This window comes from Emiliania huxleyi, assembly GCF_000372725.1.
Source record: "Emiliania huxleyi CCMP1516 unplaced genomic scaffold EMIHUscaffold_66, whole genome shotgun sequence".
Taxonomy (NCBI): Eukaryota; Haptophyta; order Isochrysidales; family Noelaerhabdaceae; genus Emiliania; species Emiliania huxleyi.
The window spans coordinates 1-18,377 of NW_005197053.1; the positions used below are offsets into that span (position 1 = coordinate 1).

General features: G+C 64.5%; 5 protein-coding genes across 5 annotated transcripts; 2 read left to right on the top strand and 3 right to left on the bottom strand.

Annotated features, from left to right (window-relative positions):
* Positions 1 to 3,171: 3,171 nt before the first annotated feature.
* On the bottom strand, positions 3,172 to 5,172 carry EMIHUDRAFT_215572 (hypothetical protein; the record flags this gene model as incomplete). Its single annotated transcript, XM_005762771.1, has 4 exons — positions 3,172 to 3,420; positions 3,486 to 3,561; positions 3,721 to 3,794; positions 3,925 to 5,172. 4 exons carry the CDS (start codon positions 5,170 to 5,172, stop codon positions 3,172 to 3,174), a joined length of 1,647 nt encoding a protein of 548 aa, XP_005762828.1.
* A 3,103-nt stretch (positions 5,173 to 8,275) lies between these two features.
* On the top strand, positions 8,276 to 10,031 carry EMIHUDRAFT_465229 (hypothetical protein; the record flags this gene model as incomplete). The annotated part of the gene is made up of 2 exons (XM_005762772.1): positions 8,276 to 8,341; positions 9,186 to 10,031. 2 exons carry the CDS (start codon positions 8,276 to 8,278, stop codon positions 10,029 to 10,031), a joined length of 912 nt encoding a protein of 303 aa, XP_005762829.1.
* A 1,983-nt stretch (positions 10,032 to 12,014) lies between these two features.
* Positions 12,015 to 13,289, top strand: EMIHUDRAFT_215576 (hypothetical protein; the record flags this gene model as incomplete). Its single annotated transcript, XM_005762773.1, has 1 exon — positions 12,015 to 13,289. The coding sequence occupies one exon, from the start codon at positions 12,015 to 12,017 to the stop codon at positions 13,287 to 13,289; it is 1,275 nt and encodes a 424-aa protein (XP_005762830.1).
* A 1,190-nt stretch (positions 13,290 to 14,479) lies between these two features.
* On the bottom strand, positions 14,480 to 15,841 carry EMIHUDRAFT_215577 (hypothetical protein; the record flags this gene model as incomplete). The annotated part of the gene is made up of 1 exon (XM_005762774.1): positions 14,480 to 15,841. The coding sequence occupies one exon, from the start codon at positions 15,839 to 15,841 to the stop codon at positions 14,480 to 14,482; it is 1,362 nt and encodes a 453-aa protein (XP_005762831.1).
* A 388-nt stretch (positions 15,842 to 16,229) lies between these two features.
* EMIHUDRAFT_215578 (hypothetical protein) lies at positions 16,230 to 17,961 on the bottom strand (the record flags this gene model as incomplete). The annotated part of the gene is made up of 6 exons (XM_005762775.1): positions 16,230 to 16,468; positions 16,566 to 16,608; positions 16,676 to 16,771; positions 16,928 to 17,122; positions 17,186 to 17,367; positions 17,436 to 17,961. The coding sequence occupies 6 exons, from the start codon at positions 17,959 to 17,961 to the stop codon at positions 16,230 to 16,232; spliced, it is 1,281 nt and encodes a 426-aa protein (XP_005762832.1).
* Positions 17,962 to 18,377: the final 416 nt, after the last annotated feature.

Genomic DNA, 18,377 nt, shown 5'->3' on the forward strand with positions numbered 1-18,377 from the left:
ACAAGGTAAAGCCGTAGGAGACCCGTCACACTCGAATCTCGATCTCGGAGACAGCCATCTCGAAAACTCGAGCTCGAAAAGCATTTTTTTCATTCTCTTATTTTCGTCAGAACATACCCGCTGCTGCACCTCCACCCTCTCGGCTCTAGCTAACTACCCCTGCGCTCACGCCTCGATCTTCTTGGGCAGCAGCTGGTTCGACAGGTCCTCTCCGTGGCCTAGGCAGCCGTCCTCGCCCTTGCCCCAGCTCCAGACGGCACCACCGGCGGCGAGGGCGAGGCCGTGGCTGCTTCCAGCCGACACAGCGACGACGCGCTGGCCAGCAAAGGCCTCGACCTGCTTCGGTAGCGGCTGGCTCTGCTCGTCGCCGTGGCCAAGCTGGCCCCAGGCTCCACCGCCCCAGCTCCAGACAGCGCCGTTGGCGGTGAGGGCGAAGCTGTGCCGGCCTCCAGCCGAGACAGCGACGGCACGCTGGTCAGCCAAGGCCTCGACCTTCTTTGGCAGCAGCTGGTCCTGCCGGTCGCCGTGGCCCAGCCGGCCGTGGCCTCCATCGCCCCAGCTCCAGACGGTGCCGTCGGCGGTGAGGGCGATGCTGTGGAAGTATCCAGCCGACACAGCGATGACGCGCTGGCCAGCCAAAGCCTCGACCTTCTTCGGCAGCAGCTGGCTCTGCGTGTCGCCGTGGCCCAGCTGGCCAAAGTGTCCCTGGCCCCAGCTCCAGACGCTGCCGTCGGCGGTGATGGCGACGCTGTGCGCGGTTCCAGCCGACACGGCGACGACGCGATGGCCAGCAAAGGCCTCGACCTTCTTGGGCTGCCACTGCTGCTGCTCGTCGCCGTGGCCCAACCGGCCAAAGTATCCATAGCCCCAGCTCCAGAGAGCGCCGTCGGCGGCGAGGGCGAGGCTGTGTGTGTTCCCCGCCGAAACAGCGACGACGCGCTGGCCAGCAAAGGCCTCGATCTTCTTGGGCAGCAGCTGGTGCTGCTCGTCGCCATGGCCCAGCATGCCAAAGCCTCCACGGCCCCAGCTCCAGACGGTGCCGTCGGCGGTGCGGACGAGGCTGTGCCCGCCTCCAGCCGACACGCTCACGACACGCTCACCGCCCAGCGGGGAAGGGAGGCGGGTCGGCGTGTTGAGCCGCGTCACGCCCTCGCCGTGCCCGAGCAGCCCTGGGAAGTAGGACGGAGCCGAGCCGCACGACGAGAGCCGCCCCTCGCCGTCGATGAAGAGGCTGTGCTGAAGGCCTGCCGCCGCCCTCGCCGGCGGGTTGGACTCACACAGCAGCGCAGAACAGCACAGCCACCGCACGGCGCAGCCCTCGTCCTCTGGCTGCGCCGGCAGCTCGAAGCCGCGCTCTCGCGCCCACAAGCGGATGCCCTCCAGCGCAAGCGAGGCGTGGAAGAGCAGCGAGACGGCCGCGACGCGAGCGATGTCGGCGGGGCTGTCGAAGCGGGAGATGACGCGCGCGAGAAGCTCAGGGGGCAGGTCGGTGAGGGGGCAGTGTGCGGCGGCGGCGGCGGCGGAGGCGAGGCGGCGCGAGCGGCGGCGCGGCGGGGACATCGCGACGAAAAGAATTTTCTGCGGTTCTTTTCCACAAATGCTAGCACCTTTGAACGTGTGGGCGGCAGCTGTCTGTTTACAGGCGCTGGCCGCCCGCGCGCGCGCCGGACCGGCTCCGGCACGTCCGGCGCTGGGCGGCGCGCGTCCACACTGCGCGTCGCGCAAAAGGCGAGCGCTCGCCGCCGCTACGGCGGCGGCGGCGGCCGGCGGCCGACGGCCGACGGCCGACGGCCGACGGCAGACGGCAGACGGCATACGGCCTAGGGCTCGGCTGGGCGCGCACGCGCACGCGCGGGCGTCGCGCGCCACGCGTCGCTCCGCGAGGGCGCGCGCCAACCGCGATTCGAACCGGGGCCAAAAGGCGCCTGGAGCGACCGCGGTCCGGTCGCGCCACCGCGGCTGCGGGGCTGATAGAGCAGGCCGGCTGCGGCTCCTGATGTACCTCCGCTTTTGGGTGGCGGTCGCGCGCTGCCGACGGCGCTCGCCGGCGCTACGGCGCTCGCGGCGCGCTCGTGGCGTTCAGGGCGGCTCGCACACGCACACGCACACGCACACACACACACACACACACACACACACACACACACACACACACACACACACACACACACACACACATGCACATGCACAGACACACAGCCCCTTCCCCTCCCCCCTCAAGGGCGAGGACACGCACAGGCCGCACCTCTAGTGAGGCCCGCATAGTATGTGGGAGACTCGTGCCGCCGCCCCTGCCACCCCTGTGTCAGTGTGCCTGTGGTAGGAGAGACTGCCAGCGACAAGCTGGAGGCAGGTCGCTAGACTGAGATGAGACCGCCAGTGGATGTGGGAGTCCACCGCGCACCGCGCTGCGAGCCTGTCGTGTCCCTTGTCAGGAGCAGGAGAGCCCCACCTGTCCCCCTGATCGTTCTTCCAAAATCCTGCTCGTGCAGGTGGGGACCCTGTCCTCGTCCCATCCCTCGTTTGGCGTGTCTGTTTTCTTTCTTTCTTTTCTTTCTTTCTTCGCTAGCACCTGTCCTATACGAGAGAGGAATCCCTGGGACCCTGTCGTGTGGGTAAACCCTGCCCAGCCCCCCTCCGTGTCGCGATGCGCTCCCCGCTCCCGTTCCCCTGTGTCCCTGATCGTCCTTGCAAGATCCTGCTCGTGCAGGTGGGGACCCTGTCCTTCTCCCACCCCTCGTTTGGCGTGCCCGTTTTATTTATTTATTTATGCTAGCACGCGCCAGTTCGCACCTGTGTCGAGCCTGTCTGCTGTGAGAGAGAGCGTGTCCAAATTCTTTTCCACAAATGTACTTTACCCTAGGGAAAGAATTTTAGAGCACAGCACTGTGGCCATCCCACCGTTTGGGTGTTTATTTTCTTTCTTCCTTTCCTGGGCGCGGGACTGGCCGCACTGGCAATCAATATTCCAATAAAAGGAACAGAATTAACGCGGACCGCGCGGTTCGCGGCACTAACACAGGAGAAGAAGAAATCACGTCTCGCTTCTTGTTTCTTCCTTTCTCTGCCGGCCCGCAGTGCGCGCAGCGACGGGAGCTCAGGCTTGTCCCTCGAGGTTTGTCCTCAAGGCGGCTTGTGGCCTGTGCTCAGGCAACTTTTCTCACATTTCTATCACACCCCCGGCGGCCCGCCCTGCATACACCGAAAGGTGAGGTTGTAGCGCGCGCCCTCCCCATCCGCGGTGCTGCCCTGCAGCAGCGCGTGCGCGTACTCGCGGTTGCACTCGGCGGTCATCACGAGGAGAGAGCCGTGCGAGAGGCGGAGCCCGTACTGCGGCTGCTTGTCCTTGTACGCGTCGGGGCAGAACGCGAAGACGCGCGACGCGCCGAGCGAGATGGAGGCGACGGGCGTATCGTAGACCTGCCCCAGGACGGAAGGGGTGGGGACGCGCCACGGTCTCTAATGAGGTGTCCATTCGTCTAGACCTGCCCCGCGTCGCTCGAGCCCTGCGCCTCCGCCCTGTCGCGGTGCCACGAGAGGCACGTGTCGCGACCGGCGTACCTAAGGTAAGGGAAGAGTGAGGTGAACTCCCTCCACACGATAGCAAGGACCAAGCTGTCCCTCTGTCTCCACGTCCTTCAACAAGAGCCCGGCGGCATGGCAAGTGCAATGCCCAGTGCGCGTGGGTGAGCGCGCCTCTGCACGAGGACGTAGTTGAACCTGTGCGGTCTCCCCTTCAGCTCCCGCTCCGAGAGCTGCGCCGCGAGCCTTCGCAGCAGCCGGCAGAGCTGCGCCTGAGGGGGAGGGGGAGGCAAGCGGACAGTGATCCTCTCGAGTGGGGCAGGGGCGGGGGCTCCAGCCCAGCCGCGCCTCTTCCTCAGGCCGGCCCGCGACGCCCTCCGACCACAGCGTCGGCTTCGTCACGTACCGCACCCTGCCGTACCGGTACGTCAAGCCCTCCGCCTCGGCGAACGCCAGGCGCGAGGGCGAGCTGGGCGGGCGCATGCCGCCGAACGCGTTGGGGACCGTCGCGGGTGCTTGTACCGAGTCATCGAAGCGCGCCGAGTCGTCGAAGGGCACGACGTCGACGCCATCGAGGAGGCGCGTGAGTGTCGAGGCGAGGTCGGCGGGAACGTACTCGGGCGTGAATGCGGCCAGGCTGCACGGCTTGCTGTGTTCGTTCGGCGTGATGTTGCGGCCCCCGTAGGAGACCGTGCCGCCATGCAGGTGTCGCGCAGTCAGGTACCAGCGGCCCTCGCCCAACGGCAGCTCCCACGGCGGGCAAAGCGCCCGCCCGCCGTCGTCGTCAGCAGACGGCCCTGGCGCGGACGGCGGCTCGTTGCGCCGCCGCTTGCCTCCACTCCCCTCGCGAGCAGGCGGGAGATGGTCCGAGCTCGGAGGTGCGAGGGCCTCTAGAGCGCCGCGTAGCTCGCGTGGTCCGCACGCGGCAGCGGATGCCAGGCGTTGCGCGTCCTGAGAGAAGCTCTGCCACGTGTGCGGCGGGTTGCACTTCCACTCGCAGACATTCCGCCACGGCTTGAGGCCCTCGTCCACTCGCTGCTTGTCCACCCACTCCGTCTTGGCTGCAGCCTCGTAGAAGCGACCACCGGGCGTGAGCCGCGCCGCGAGCTGCCGCAGCGGCTCCGTGCCGGCCGCGCGCTCGTACTTGATCAGCGTGTCCCAAGCAAACCACACATAGGCAACGTCGTGGGCGGCATCCGCCGCGTGCTCCACGAGCAGGACCAGCTTCACGCCGCTGGTCACGTCGGAACCGACGAGCGAGTCCGCATCGCGCACGCTGAGAAGCTCGAGAAGCGGTGCGGCCGGCAGCGCCGCCGCGGCCGGACCGTGCACAACAAAGATGACGGAGCCGTCCCTTTTCTGACGGTCGAGTACGATGTGATCGCCCGCGTCGAGCTGCATTGCCGTGCCATTTGGAAGCACGCTCAGCACGCCGTTGGCGCGTCGCACCTGCGTCGGATTTGAGCCCACGGCCGTGACGCTCAGCGTCTCCGCGTCATCCACCGAAAGCGACGCTTGCGTGCGTGAGACGAACTGGTACGGCTGCTCGCGAGAGACGTGCGCGCCCAGACTCGATCGACCGAGCGAGCGCGGCGCGTCAGCGCCCACTTGAACAGTGACTGGCGGATCGGAGCACACGAGGCGCCACATCGTCGGCGATAGCGGATCGAGCAGCGTGGTACGTCCGGTACAACCGACCGGGCAGCCGGGCAGCCGCCAGGGTGGGAAAGGTGAATTCTTTGACCGGGGGCTGAAATTCAGGTACTCTTTGCAGCGCCACCCAGTGACACATCACACATCAGGGCTGGGCTAGCCTTGAGAACGGGGTGATGGCTATCCCGGCGACTGGGGGGCCTGGGGCGAGGGGGGTGCGCATCGATGGGAGGGAGCGAGGGAGGCTGACATCTCGATCGATGCCCCCGGAAGAATGGCGGGACCCCCTCGAGTTTGTGGTGCGGAGGACCGCTCGGGTGGCCCGGCAGCTCACGACGATGCAGCCCCGCAAAAGCGGCGGGTGGTGGGGGCGCGGTTGCGGAAATGGGCGGGATACTCGAGGCAACCGTGTCCGTGGCGCGGGGGCGGCGCCACGAACCGGCTCGCGACGCCGAGGCAGCGACGCGCCGAGAGAGGGTGACGAGGAGGGCGGCGGAGGCCCCGGCGCCGCAGACGGAAGACGCCGTCTCCACCTGAGGGGGACCGGGTGAGAGGGGAGGCGGCGCGGCTACTGCGCAGCCTACGACCTGGGGTAGAGCGACGGGAGGAAGAAGCGGGGCCGTCGGCGGATCCGGACCCTGGCCCCCCCCCTTCTCGAGGGGAGACGAGAGCTAGGCCCCCCCCCGGTGCCTTGCCCCACAGGCAAAAGACTGCCGCCAAGCTGGCGCAGCTCTGCTTCACTTGCATTGGCTTCCCTCTGGGGCTGCTCCTCGGCTTCAGCTTTGGGCTAGGCGTTCAGGGATTTGTGGCAGGGCAAGCTGCAGGTCTGGCGGGGCTTGCACAGGGGCGAGGGGGGGTCGTCAGACCGGCAAGAGCGAACAATGATTCTCTCCCGCTTCCTCTGCGCAGGACGGGTATTATACACCGCTGCGGTCATGTCCAACGTTGCCCACAGATTGGTCCACTCGAAAGAAAAAAGAAGAAAGAGACCTGTCGCTACACTGGCCAAGCACGGCTCTCACATAAACGCACAACCCCGGGCCCCGAAATCGCACAGCTCATTTTCACCCACAGAAAAAGAATTTGCACGCCGGATTAGAAAAAGAATTTTACAACAAAACTCCCTCGCACAACACTGGGCACGGGACTGGCGCGCACTGGCACTAACATAGAAACAGAATTTTCGTGTTCATCGGGCCGTATATACGTCTGTAGTATAGCGGTCGTGTAACTACAGTATATGCTCAGAGGACCACATAGCGAAACACTCCCCAGAGGAGTTGTTTGTTTGGCTTTTCTCTATCTAATTCACTGTGTCCGCCAGCTTACGATAACAGTGCGTGGCAGCTCCATCCTGGTTCACGGGCCTCGTCGAAACCTGTGGGCGGCCCTGCACCGCAAGGGCCCCAGTCATCAAAGCCCCATTCGTTTTTGATATCACGGCAACGGCGCCTAGTCTGTGCCATGCATCTAGTGTGCACCCAATTATCACCCATGATCATGTCATAGCCAGCTGGCCCATGCGTGATGCCGGTGCACTCAGCCACGCCCTCGCACGCGGCCTTGGCATCGCCAAGAGCGACGGCGCACGCGGCGATTGAGCGGCGGTTGTACAGACGCTCACTCGCCGGCCAGCTGCCGCCTGCATTTGCACAGCTGCATACTCCACTGTGCGTGCCTGTCACATCCGCCCATCGCTTCTCAGAAAGTGGAGAACTCGATGGCGGCGGGGATTTGCGATTGTTGCAGCCGTGCCTTGTGAGAGCAAACAAAGCGGCTGGCGAGATGGCCTCAAAACTGGGCGGCCCACCCAGGTGAAGAGAACACACCGTTGTACCTTGGAGGGGTTCGGAAGAGCCCCAGTGTGGAGGAGAAAAAGGCGTACCCAACCATCGCTCCTCTGTAGCTGAGAACCTCTCTCTCTCAATTGTGCTGACCAACAGCGTGATGCCACTTGGAGTTGTGACCAAACCAACCAAATCAGTGATGCGCCATCCGCAGCGGTTTGTGCGCGCCGTCTCAAGGACCACACGCGCGACTTTGGCACCAGGACCGTCACTAGCTCGGACCATAAAGATCGTGTTGACGTCCGAAACTTGTTGGCAATGAACCTGCGAGCAACCATCAGCTGGCGCGGCGTATCGAAACGAACCACTTTCGTTAGTTTTAAGCTGTCCCTTCCCGTAGAAATAAATGTCGCCGCGAATATGGTCGACCGACAGTCGTGAAAACGCGAGCCAGTCGTGGTATTTTGCTGGCAGCGTCGCCACCGGAGTGAGGATGTTTGATGTGAGTTCAAGCTTGAGGAGGACGGGCTGACGGCATCCTGCCATAAGCCAGAGATATTGGCCATCGGCCGAAACGGCCATATCAAACAGGAAACGGCATCCGCGTCGATACTCGTTCCCATTGCGCATGATGTCGAGACAGCACAAGCCGCTGGGCGCATTCGGCTTGAAGCCTCCACACTGCCCGTCGCATCCCAGCACTCCAAACAACCCGCAACAAGAGCGGCCGAGGGTCACTGGGACTCCTCGCGAGGTCGCCCCATCGACAATTTTGGCGTCTACAACCTCTTGAATAGGAGTCGATGTCGAGCCACACTACATGCATCCGTCCGCCGGGGTCGTGCGGCGACACCCCTCGAACGTAGTCTTTAACGGGACACCAGGCCACCCGCAGCTTCCGTTGGTAACGGGATAGTACACCTCGTTAGGGGGAGGAGGAGGGGCAGGATGAGGCGGCGGCGGAGGAGGAGCATCAAAGAGGAGCAATCGTCCGGTTGCAGCATCGCTCGATGATTCCAGCTGGACATGCGCCATACGCCGGTGCCGGTGCAATGCCGTACCACTGGCGTTGAATGAGTAGATCTTTTCAAAGCCTCCACCAGAACCTGAAGTCTTGATCGCAAAGTAAATCTGATCATGAACCGGGTTGTACAAGACATGGCTCACCCGCCCTTGAATCCTTGGGGCCATGCCACCGCCCCCGGTAAATGTCTGCGTGTAAAGTTGTTCAAAACGGCCCGGAGTTTCATACGGTGGTGGCGGATCGGGAGGGGGAGGCGGCAGAAGGGGAGTGCCGGGCTGGTGCGGCGGTGATGGAGGCGGTCGGCAGCGGGGCCATCGGCGCCCGCTGCAAGGCGGAAGCGGCGGCCATGGTGGAGGTGGCGGCGGCGGGAGGTCTACGGCTGCGATGAGCACCTGTGCTCCGGAGGTCAGGAGCAGAATCTCAACACCTTGGATTGTAACGGCGGTCCAGCCGCCAGCCCGGGTGATTGATGGCACGCAAAATCTCTTCCGATCACCTTCCCATTCGCCGTCTGGCTGCTGGCGGTACACTGTGACTTCGATTGTGTCGTAGCGGGAATGCCCTTCACTAGTAGGTCCTGCTCCACAACGAGCATCCTGGAAGTCAATTGCCACGATGTGGTCGCCGGCACGCTTGATCGATGCCCGACCTGCCGCATCAAATTGGAAGAGGGCACGAAAGGAAAGTTCAGTTGGCGAAAGAGGAGGGTGAGGTGGTTTGTGCGGATCGGGCGCAGACGGGGCTGGCAGAGGTGGCATGGACGGATCCGGCGCAGCCGAGCGTGGCAGAGAAAGCTGGAAGAGTGCAAACGTCGTAAAGATTGCAAACGCAGCACAGGCGGCAACGACGCGCCATCCCACGCGCAAGAGCACGCCACGAACGCGTGAGCCTTCAATCTCAGAAGGATTGGCGGCCTCGTTTGCCGCCACCGCCTCCTCTGATCGCTCTGAAGGCTCTGACGTCAGGTTGGCCAGCTCCTCCAGTCTCGCATCGTGTCCCATCGTGAACAGTCGTGATGCGTATCTCTGCCTCATCGTGGCCAAGGCAGATCGAGAAAAAGAATTTGCTCGCGGAATTTACCATAGCGGTCTCTCACATATTCAAACAGCGCCTGACGCATGGCGTTCAGGCGGCACTTCTCTCGCGTCGGCTCCGCCGAGCGCTGCACAGAGACCATCTTCACTGACCACCAACGACAGGTGTGCGACTACGCGCTCGTCTACGCGGAGAAGAAGAACGACGGCGAAGCGCCGTACTCGGTCTCCTTCACCGCGACGCAGAGCGGCGACGTCATCGTACAGCTGCACCCGCACTCGCAGCTCGAGCGCGCTGTGCGCCAGGAGCGGCAGGCGCAGGCCACGGAGCCGCCTGCGAGCGCGAGCCCTGCGGCGCCGCCCGCCCCTGCCGCCGCGCCGCCAGCCGCGGAGCCGGCGCCCAAGACGTACGCCGCCGCAGCCGCATCGCAGCCGCAGGGTGCCACCGCGGGTGGCCAGCCCGCCGCGCCTGCGGGCCCGGCCGCCGCCGCGCGCGTGCCGCCGCCGCCCAGCGGCGGCGGAGTGCGCGGCTGCTCCTTCACTGTCCCTAACCCGGGCAGGAAGCGTGGGCAGCAGCAGCGCGGCAAGGGCCGCGGTGCCAGGGGCCGTGCCGATGCTGGACCCCGTCTCGTTGACAAGAACGCGCTGTCCGCGCGCGGCAGCGGGCCCTCGCGCCAGTCGCGCTCGCCGTCGCCCGACTCTCCGCCCGCCAAGCGGGCCGCCTCCGCTGACTCGTCCGGCTATGAAACCGATACGCCGGACGAGGTGCAGCAGGAGGCGGTCCGCAGGGTATGCGGCGCGCTCGGCATGAGGGAGCAGTTTGAGGCGGCGATGGCGGCGGGCGAGCTGCTCGAGATGCTCGAGAGCTTGCCGCGAGGGGCGGTCGAGGCCTCTGTCCGACAGATGCGGGGTTACAACCGCACGGGCGAGTGGCCAGAGCCCATTCTCACCAGCCCTGCCCCGCAGCGCGGCCGCTCGCCAAGCCCCGTCGATGAGTGGTCAGATGGTTAGTGCCCGAGAGCGAGGGGTCCGGGGGGGAGCACAAACATAGGACGCCCAGCCTTGCCCTCGTGCCGCCGAGTGCATATCCTATGCGAGAGAGATCCCCTGTGCCCTGTGCCCAGCCCTCTCCGCGCGGCGATGCGCCCTCCCCCCTCGCTTTTGCAAAATCCTGCAAAGGTGGGGACGTGTCTGTCCTCGACCCAGCCCTAGCTTGGGATGTCCGTTGTATTTATTTATTTATTGTCTCTCACATATACCACGGCACTCTCTCACACCACACTAGGCACGCTCCTCTCCTTAAAATCCCTGTGTGGTGGCGGCGTGCCGCCTCCCTTCCCTCCCTTGGTGTCGCGTCTGTTTTCTTTCTTTCTTTTACACTACGGTAGGCACGTGAATTCTTTTCATTAATACACCCGTGGCGCGGGGATCGTCTTCGGAAAGACCAGGATCGCTCTACTGGCAAACTTCTGGCTGACACGCGCGCCCGGTCGAGCCTTCGGCGGGCGCGCTGCGGTCGCACGCCTACCCAAGTCATATGCCACGGCGTGCGATCTAGATTCAGCACACGCGCCTCTGCTCGCCACCACTCATCCAATGAACTGTCGTCACCCATGAGTGCGAGTTAGGGCTAGCGGCTGGCCAATAGCCTGTGAGAAGGAGGGCGTCCATAGACACCTCAGAAGACCCCACACACGGTCTCGTCCGTGCCTTGCGGCCGGCGACGAGATTGCTAGAGGCGGAGCAAGCCTGCTCTAGTCTCACACGTTCGCCCCTGTCGCCTGTCTGTGTTGTTGTGCTGTTGTTTGTCTCTTGGCACCTTGGAGTGCTGGGGGGGGGGCAGCCGCCCAGGGGGACGGAAGGTGAATTCTTTTTATTAATAGATCTAATCGGTCAGCCACCTTTGACCGGGGGCTGAAATAGTAGGGGGAGGGCTCCCAGCGCAGGGCTTGGAGGTCTTTTCAGTTGCAACCATCGCGAGATCCACACACTAACAAACACAGACATCTGAAGAATTCTTAAAATACAAGCCTCTCTCACAGCACACTGGCACGACAAGGGCGCGGACTGGCGCGGACTGGCACACACACCGGCTCACCACCGGAGCCGCCTAAGCGACTCCGTTAAGAACGGCAATGCACTCCGCACCATGCACAATGCCGCTCTCCCCGCACGCTAGCTCGTTCACCGTCTGCCACGCCACGGCCCACGGCGGTTGTGGAGGACGACAGACAAACGCTGCATCTGCAGCCCGTGCCAATTCTTTGTTGTCCATGTGACCTCGTCCAGGTGCTGAGCATGCGAAAGTTTGTTGCTCAGCTGGATCGCCGCCTCCCTCAGGGTGCTGCGAACCTCTGCCTTGCCCCACAGGCAAAAGACTGCCGCCAAGCTGGCGCAGCTCTGCTTCACTTGCATTGGCTTCCCTCTGGGGCTGCTCCTCGGCTTCAGCTTTGGGCTAGGCGTTCAGGGATTTGTGGCAGGGCAAGCTGCAGATCTGGCGGGGCTTGCACAGGGGCGAGGGGGGGTCGTCAGACCGGCAAGAGCGAACAATGATTCTCTCCCGCTTCCTCTGCGCAGGACGGGTATTATACACCGCTGCGGTCATGTCCAGCATTGCCCGGACAGATTGGTCCACTCAGTGCACTCTTGCATCAGAGCGTGTGACTCGGCTAACGCAATGAGTGAGCGCTCTCTAAGAGTCAGTCATTTCGAGCTTCGACCTCTCTCGCTGTCACTCTCTTGCCTCACTTTTCCAAGAAAGAAAAAAGAGAAAAGACAGCTGCTCACCCGCTGCACGATCCACGCTACACTGGCCAAGCACGGCTCTCACATAAACGCACAACCCTGGGCTCTAGGTTCCCTTTGGGGCGTGCTGTGAATAAACAGCGAAGAAGACGCCTGAGTCGACCCGTAGGGATACCCGGACAGTTGTAGAGCGGAGGAAGCATCAGCCACTGCTGCACGCCTTCCCTGCCTGCCTTCGCAGCGTTGGTCATGACATCGACGAATGGAGCCTTTGCGTTTGCTCTTGTGGTCCTGATGCTCGGCCTCGTTTCGGTTGACAACGTGCCGACCAACGCACAGCAAGAGTGTCTCTCTGGCGTTGGCGAGAATGACAGTACCCTTCTTGCGGTGCTTGGCGTCCTCTCGCACGCACCACAGCAGCGACTTCGCGATGCGTGGCGGCGCCACATTTTGCCGGTCGCTTCGCCCGACATTGCCGTCCGCTTTGTCATGCGCGGCTTCGGTGTTCCCACTCATGTGAACCTCGAGGCGAAGACGCACGGCGATGTTATTTTGCTCCGAGCGAATTCGTCCTTGCCGCGAGGGACGGGACCGTTGGTCTCTCTAAGGCTCTGGTATTCGTGCGCGTTGTCTGCCTTTCCGCAGGCGGCGTACGTTGGCAAGGCGGACGACGATACCTTTGTGCACTTGCCGAGCATTTCTCGCCAGCTCCAAGCTCTCCCACCCGACACGCCAACGTACTGGGGCAACTTTGAGTGCTATCACTGGAACATGACGCGGCAGACACCGACTTGGTTCTGCTTCGACTATCCGCGCGGCACTGGCAGCTGTCGGATGAACCAGCAGGTGCTAGGACCCTTTGCCTTTGCAAAGGGCGCCTTGAACTTTCTAAGCCAGAGTCTTGCTCGGCACCTGGTCCGCAGTAAACTAGCAGCCAACAGTGCATCCGCAGCCGTTCGCACCTTTGCCGAATATGAGCAGATTACGCGCGGGCGCGAGTGCGGCCACTGCCTGCCTTTCGAAGATGTGTGGACAGGGGCTGCGATCGCGCGCCTGACAGAGCTGCCAAGCTTGCGCCTGGTCTCGTCGCCTCCCACCAGTGCTATCGTCCATTTGAAGGACAAGGCCAGCGCAAAAGAGTTTGAAGCCTGGTCGCACGTCGCATCAAGGAGGAGCCACTGCGATGCAGCCACCATCAACACCTCTTCCATGTGCACTATCCACCCCGCACGCACCTGTGGCGGGGCTGAGCAGCAATTTTGCAGAGGCACCCCTCAGCATCCCTTGCGTGGCTCTTGCCCGGGCGACGAGCTGTACGAGGCTGAGCCCTGCAAAGATAACAAGCACACCAACGGGTGGTGCTTGCCCAAAAGGAGGCTGTGCACAGCCAATGAACGCGATTTCGTAACGCAACGCTGCCGCGCAACTTGCGGGAGGTGCACCCCGCATGTGACATGGATCGATGGGCTTCAGCGATGGGTTCAGGCCAAATCTGCCCAGGCTGCGTTCAATGCTTCACTTTAGCGATCGCGCCCACATCGCTCGTGCGTAGGGTAGCGGAGAGGGCGGCGGCGGCGGGGGAGGCAGCAAGGGAGGCGGAGAGGGCGGCGGCGGCGAGGGAGACGGCGAGGGAGGCGAGAAGGGCGGCGGCGGCGAGGGAGGCGAGGGAGGCGGAGAGGGCGGTGGCGGCGAGGGAGGCGGCGGGGGAGGTGGGCTCGGCGGAGGCGGTGAGGGAGGCGGCGAGGGAGGCGGAGAGGGCGGCGGGCTCGGCGGAGTCGGCGAGGGAGGCGGCGAGGGAGGCAGAGAGGGCGGCGGCGACGAGGGAGGCGGCGGGGAGGCGGGCTCGGTGGCGGCGCCCACCGAGGTGGCGGGGGGGGCGGAGAGGGCAGTGGCGGCGAGGGAGGCGGCGGAAGGCGGGGAGGGCGGCGGCGGCCGGGGAGGCGGCGAGAGAGGCGGAGAGGGCGGCGGCGGTGGGGGAGGCGACGAGGGGGGCGGAGGGGGCGGCGAAGGGGGGGGTGGCGGAGGGGGGGGGCGGCGGAGAGGCGGGCGTCGGAGGGGGGGATGGCGGGAGGGAGGGGGGTGGCGAGGCGGGGGGCGGCGAGGGAGGGGGCGGCGGGGGGGGGGGTGGCGGATGGGGGGGCGGCGGGAACGGCGGGGGGGGACCCGGTGGCCCGGCAGCACCTTCGCGGTGAATTCTTTTTATTACAATGAACTCGGTGGCACAGCACTCGGTACACGGGTACACCAAAAGGCACGGGCTGCCTGCACGGCGGGCAAACCCCGCAAAAAGTGACCCGTTTTTACCCACGCCCACGCCCGGTGCACGGCCCGGCCGGGGGTTGTGTGTACGGTTGCTGTAAGTATGTAAGACCACCTATATGTGGCATTCGCGCTAACGCGGAAACATATCGCGCCCCTCCGTTCGTCGGGACCGTCGTGCGCTGCCCTGCTTCGGGACCGTCGTGCGCTGCCGCTGCGTCGGGACCGGCGTGCCCTGCCGCTGCGCCCGGTGATCCTCGCCATCCGCATCGCCCACCGCGACGCGTCCGTCGTCCACTTTGCATGCATGATGGCTTTGCGCCACCTCCCATCCGATGGGATGGACATGCGCTGTGCCACCTTTGCATGCATGATGGCCGGCTCTCTCTGTGCGGGTGTGCGGCACCGTCCGCAGAGCCGGCGAAGGCAACAGCCCACGCGCACCTCGTCACAGGTCACAGCTTGAGGCGACGCACGCTCACGATGGACACGGACACCTTGCGGCCGTAGCTCAAGGCGCACGGATACACGGGCCCAGTGATGCCCTTTGCCTTGTGTGGCACCTCCACGCCGTCGATGAAGAAGGTCACCTGCCCCGCCGCCATGTCCACGAGCATGCGCGCCTCCGCGCCAATGGGGAACTCGTAGCCACGCGGTGTCAACCCCTCCTTGTGGTTCTCGCTGTACACCATCCTATGGAAGCGACGCAGCCACCAGACATTAGGCATGCCATTGGAGTTGCTCTCAAGGCGGTCGCAATTGTCTCTGACGATGCCGAAGCCCGAAACTGCAGCCGAGAGATCGGCGCCGTCCTCGGTCAGTTTGAAGACGACCTCGTAGGTGCCCGAAGCGATCAGCGTGTCGACGCGCACGAGACCCTTCTGCGTGGTCATCGTCTCGCCAGCGGCCGAGACGTTCGCTGCATCGTGGCCCTCGAGCACCCACTTGGGGTTGAGCGGCCCGCCGGTTCGGGGCGTGGTGCGCGGCGTGGCGGCGCCAAAGGACTTTTCCTTCATCGCCTGGGCGAGCACCTTGAACGCGGCGGCCGTGTTCATGAGCGGCTCGGTCTCCACGTGCTCGGTGAGAAAGTCGGCGCTCATCGTCGAGAAGCGAACGTGTTCGAGCAGCGCGGCGACCGTGCTCTCCTCCCGCACCGCCGGCGCCTGCGCGCGCAGCCAGCGGACCAGCGCGGTGAAGACGGCGGCCTCGTCGGCCTCGACCTCGTCACTGGCGAGCAGCGCAGAGAGCATCTCGTGGCTCAGCTGCACAAAGTCGTCGGTCGCCGCGACGTCCGCAAAGTGCTTGAGCGTGTGCTGCCGGGCCGTGGCCGCCAGCTCGGGCAGGCTGGCGCGGTCCGCAAAGATCCACGTGCTCAGCGCGTTTGCCACGGAGATGCGCTCCTTGAGCGCCGCCGTGAGCGCCTCGGCCAGCGGTGCCACCTGCAGACGCGACGCCGCCTCGAGCAGAGGCACCAGCAGCTCCTCGGGAACGTTGCAGCTGCCCTCGTAGATGAAGGAAAGCACGCCTTCGAAGACCGACGCCTTCATGTCCTTGAGCTGGTGCTCGGCGCTGTCGGCGAAGCGGTCGCCGGGCAGCAGGGCGCGGAAGTAGTCCGACGCTGCCGCGAGCTTGAGCTTGTGCACGGCAAACGCGGAGCCGTCGACCGTCACCGTGAGATCGCACAGCTCGCCCGCGCGCCACATCGCAGCCTCCGCCTGGAGTTGCGGATTGTCCACGTCGTGCGACGTTTTGAGAGCGACCAATGGTGCCGACGAGGCAGCGGCCGCGTCGGCGCGAGCGCGCTTGCGTGGTGGCATATCGGCCGCGCGCACGCAGCAGAGCGCGGCGCTCGCTCGCACGGCCTCTTCACGTAAACGCACAACCCCGGACCCGAAATCTTCACAGGAAAATCCTGTGAAGGAAAGCGGAGAAAAAAACAGAAGCCTTTTCTTTCTGCAGCGCCTTGCACAACCCCACATAAGCGGGTTCACGCGGATCGTGTGTGCGCGTGCGTCACGCTCGACGCGACGACGGACGACGCTGTCCGGAGATCCGGCGGAAACATGGCCGACGGTGTGTGTGTGTGCTGTGTCACGCGCACGCCCGAAGCGCGAACTAGGGAGAGGAGGGCACATAACATACTTTAAAGGTGGACAGGTGGAGAGAAAAAGAAATTTAGCGCGACTGGCAAAATCGCACAGCGCGTCAGCCCACGTGGCCAACGACGAACCTCGGGAGTGCATCGTCGCTGGCATTAGGTCGCATTAGCCACCGCACGTCCGCCGCCAGCCGAGCAAGGATGCTCCGCGCCGTTATGGCCTTGCGGAGCGCTCTCAGGTCGGCGCACCGCACCGGCTGCGCGCGGACCTCTGCTTGCAACGCCTGCTCGCCCATTGAGAGGAATCGCCTCGCTGGCACGGTGACCGAGGCCCGCTGCCACAGCCCTGTCAGCCTCGGGACCTATCAGGGCTTCCCACAAGATCAACCTCAAGGATCACCGTTTGCCGCGCGCGTCTCAGTGGGTCGCCGGAATGCGCTCACTCAGCAGGACCGGGATGCAGAGCTGCATCACAGCGTCGTACACCTAGGCAGGGATGGCGTGCGCGTGGTGTAGCGGCGGTCGGGAAGGCGTGGGCAGCGCGTCGAATCACCCTGCTCGAGTCCGGCGAGTCGCCCTCCGGGACGAGGCAGAACTGCGCCGCCGCCATCTCTCGCCGCATCACCCCCTTTGCGTGCTGGCCAAACTTCTGATCGGCCTCATCCCCCCCGCCCACCCCGAGACCGTTGACGCAGCGCAAAGAGGGAGGCGCGGAGCGCTGGCCGGTGGGATCCGGGGGGAGAGAGGCCTTGTTCAAACTCCGCCCCGCGCGCGCAGCCGGTATGGCGGGCCGGTCAACGGCCACGTACCCAGCACCTCGCTTTGGCAAGCACGGCTTGCCCGGGGGAACGCAATCGCACCAGCCGTCCTTGCCAAACGAGAAGCTGTGGCCACATCTCGGATTCGCGGCCACTGCGCGCGAGCAATCCGCCATCGACTTGAGGCTAACCGACTCGGAGCAGGCGCCCCCCTTGCAAGCTCGGTTATAGCAGAAGCGGTCCTGCAGGGATGACGCCGCAAGACTTGTCTCGGCCAGAGACGCGCCCCTCGCTGCTGCTGGCACGTCTCTCTTGTACCCGCAGGCTCGGAAGCTGGGGAAGACGCGCATCTTGCCGCTGCTGTTCTGCTTGCCAAGCCTCACGATCCAGCGGCGCACGATGGTCGCGTTGCGGTTGGCCACTGACGGACTGCCTGCCCAGTAGATGCTACCGTCGCTCCTGCAATCGTCGCTGTACGACTCGTTGCCTACAGAGCGAACAGCTGCGCCTGAGTGCGTTCTCACGGCGCTCTTGAGCGCCATTCTCACGCGTGACCAGCGTGGTACGGCACGACGACGACGCGGTCCGAGGCCGACGCGGGTTTGGAGCGCTCCATGTGTGCGAGTTGCACAAGATTTGGCCGTGACTGCAGCCACGCGTAGAGCTCGTCAAAGAGGGAGTGCTGCATGACGCAGGTGCAGGTCAGGACGGCGGGCTTGGAGATCCCGGCAGCCTCCATCTCCCGCCGCAGCATCCTTAGCCGCTCGTCGTGCCCTGTCCAGCCTTTGCCTCGGGTGCCGTCGGGCAGGCGACAGCTCTTTGGCATGTGCACGCTGATGAATGGCAGGAAAGGGAAGAGAATGAAGGCGGCTTGAGAGAGGTTGTAGGTGCGCCGCTGGTGATGCGTGGCCGCACGGAAGATGTCAGCCTCAAACATCCACTGCGAAGTGGCTTTGAGGAGCTCCTGGTCATCGAGGCAGGCGAGGACATACTCCGACTGCCGCTCGATGGCCTCGTTGACGAAGAACATGCCGGAGTCGTGCATGGCCTCAGTCCTGCGAGTGCGCAATGCGACGGCCATATTCCATTGCCAAATTTGTCGGGTAAAATAATTGGCGAGAATTTTCTCTGTAGGTGTATGGTCGGCACCAAAATCAGTGGTCTCACCGGCGGGCCCTCCTACTGCCAACCGGGCTCGAAGGCGCGGTGAACACAACCGCCTCGAGCGTACGCTCAAACACGAGCCGAGCAGGGTGGAGGGGGGGCGGCGCGGGCGAAGAGGCGGGAGAGCTGGGTCCGTGCGCTCTGCTGCTGGGGGTCGGGACCCCCCCCCCCAGCAGCAGCGCTCTGCTGCTGGGGGGGTCAGACCCCCCCCCCTAGCAGCAGGGATGGCTTTAGATGTGCAGGGGGGTACCGAGCAATGTGCGGCCGCTCCGTCCTCCGAACCAGTTCGCAGTTGCTGCCCAAGAAGCTCGAGGCGTGGGCGAACGAGCCGCC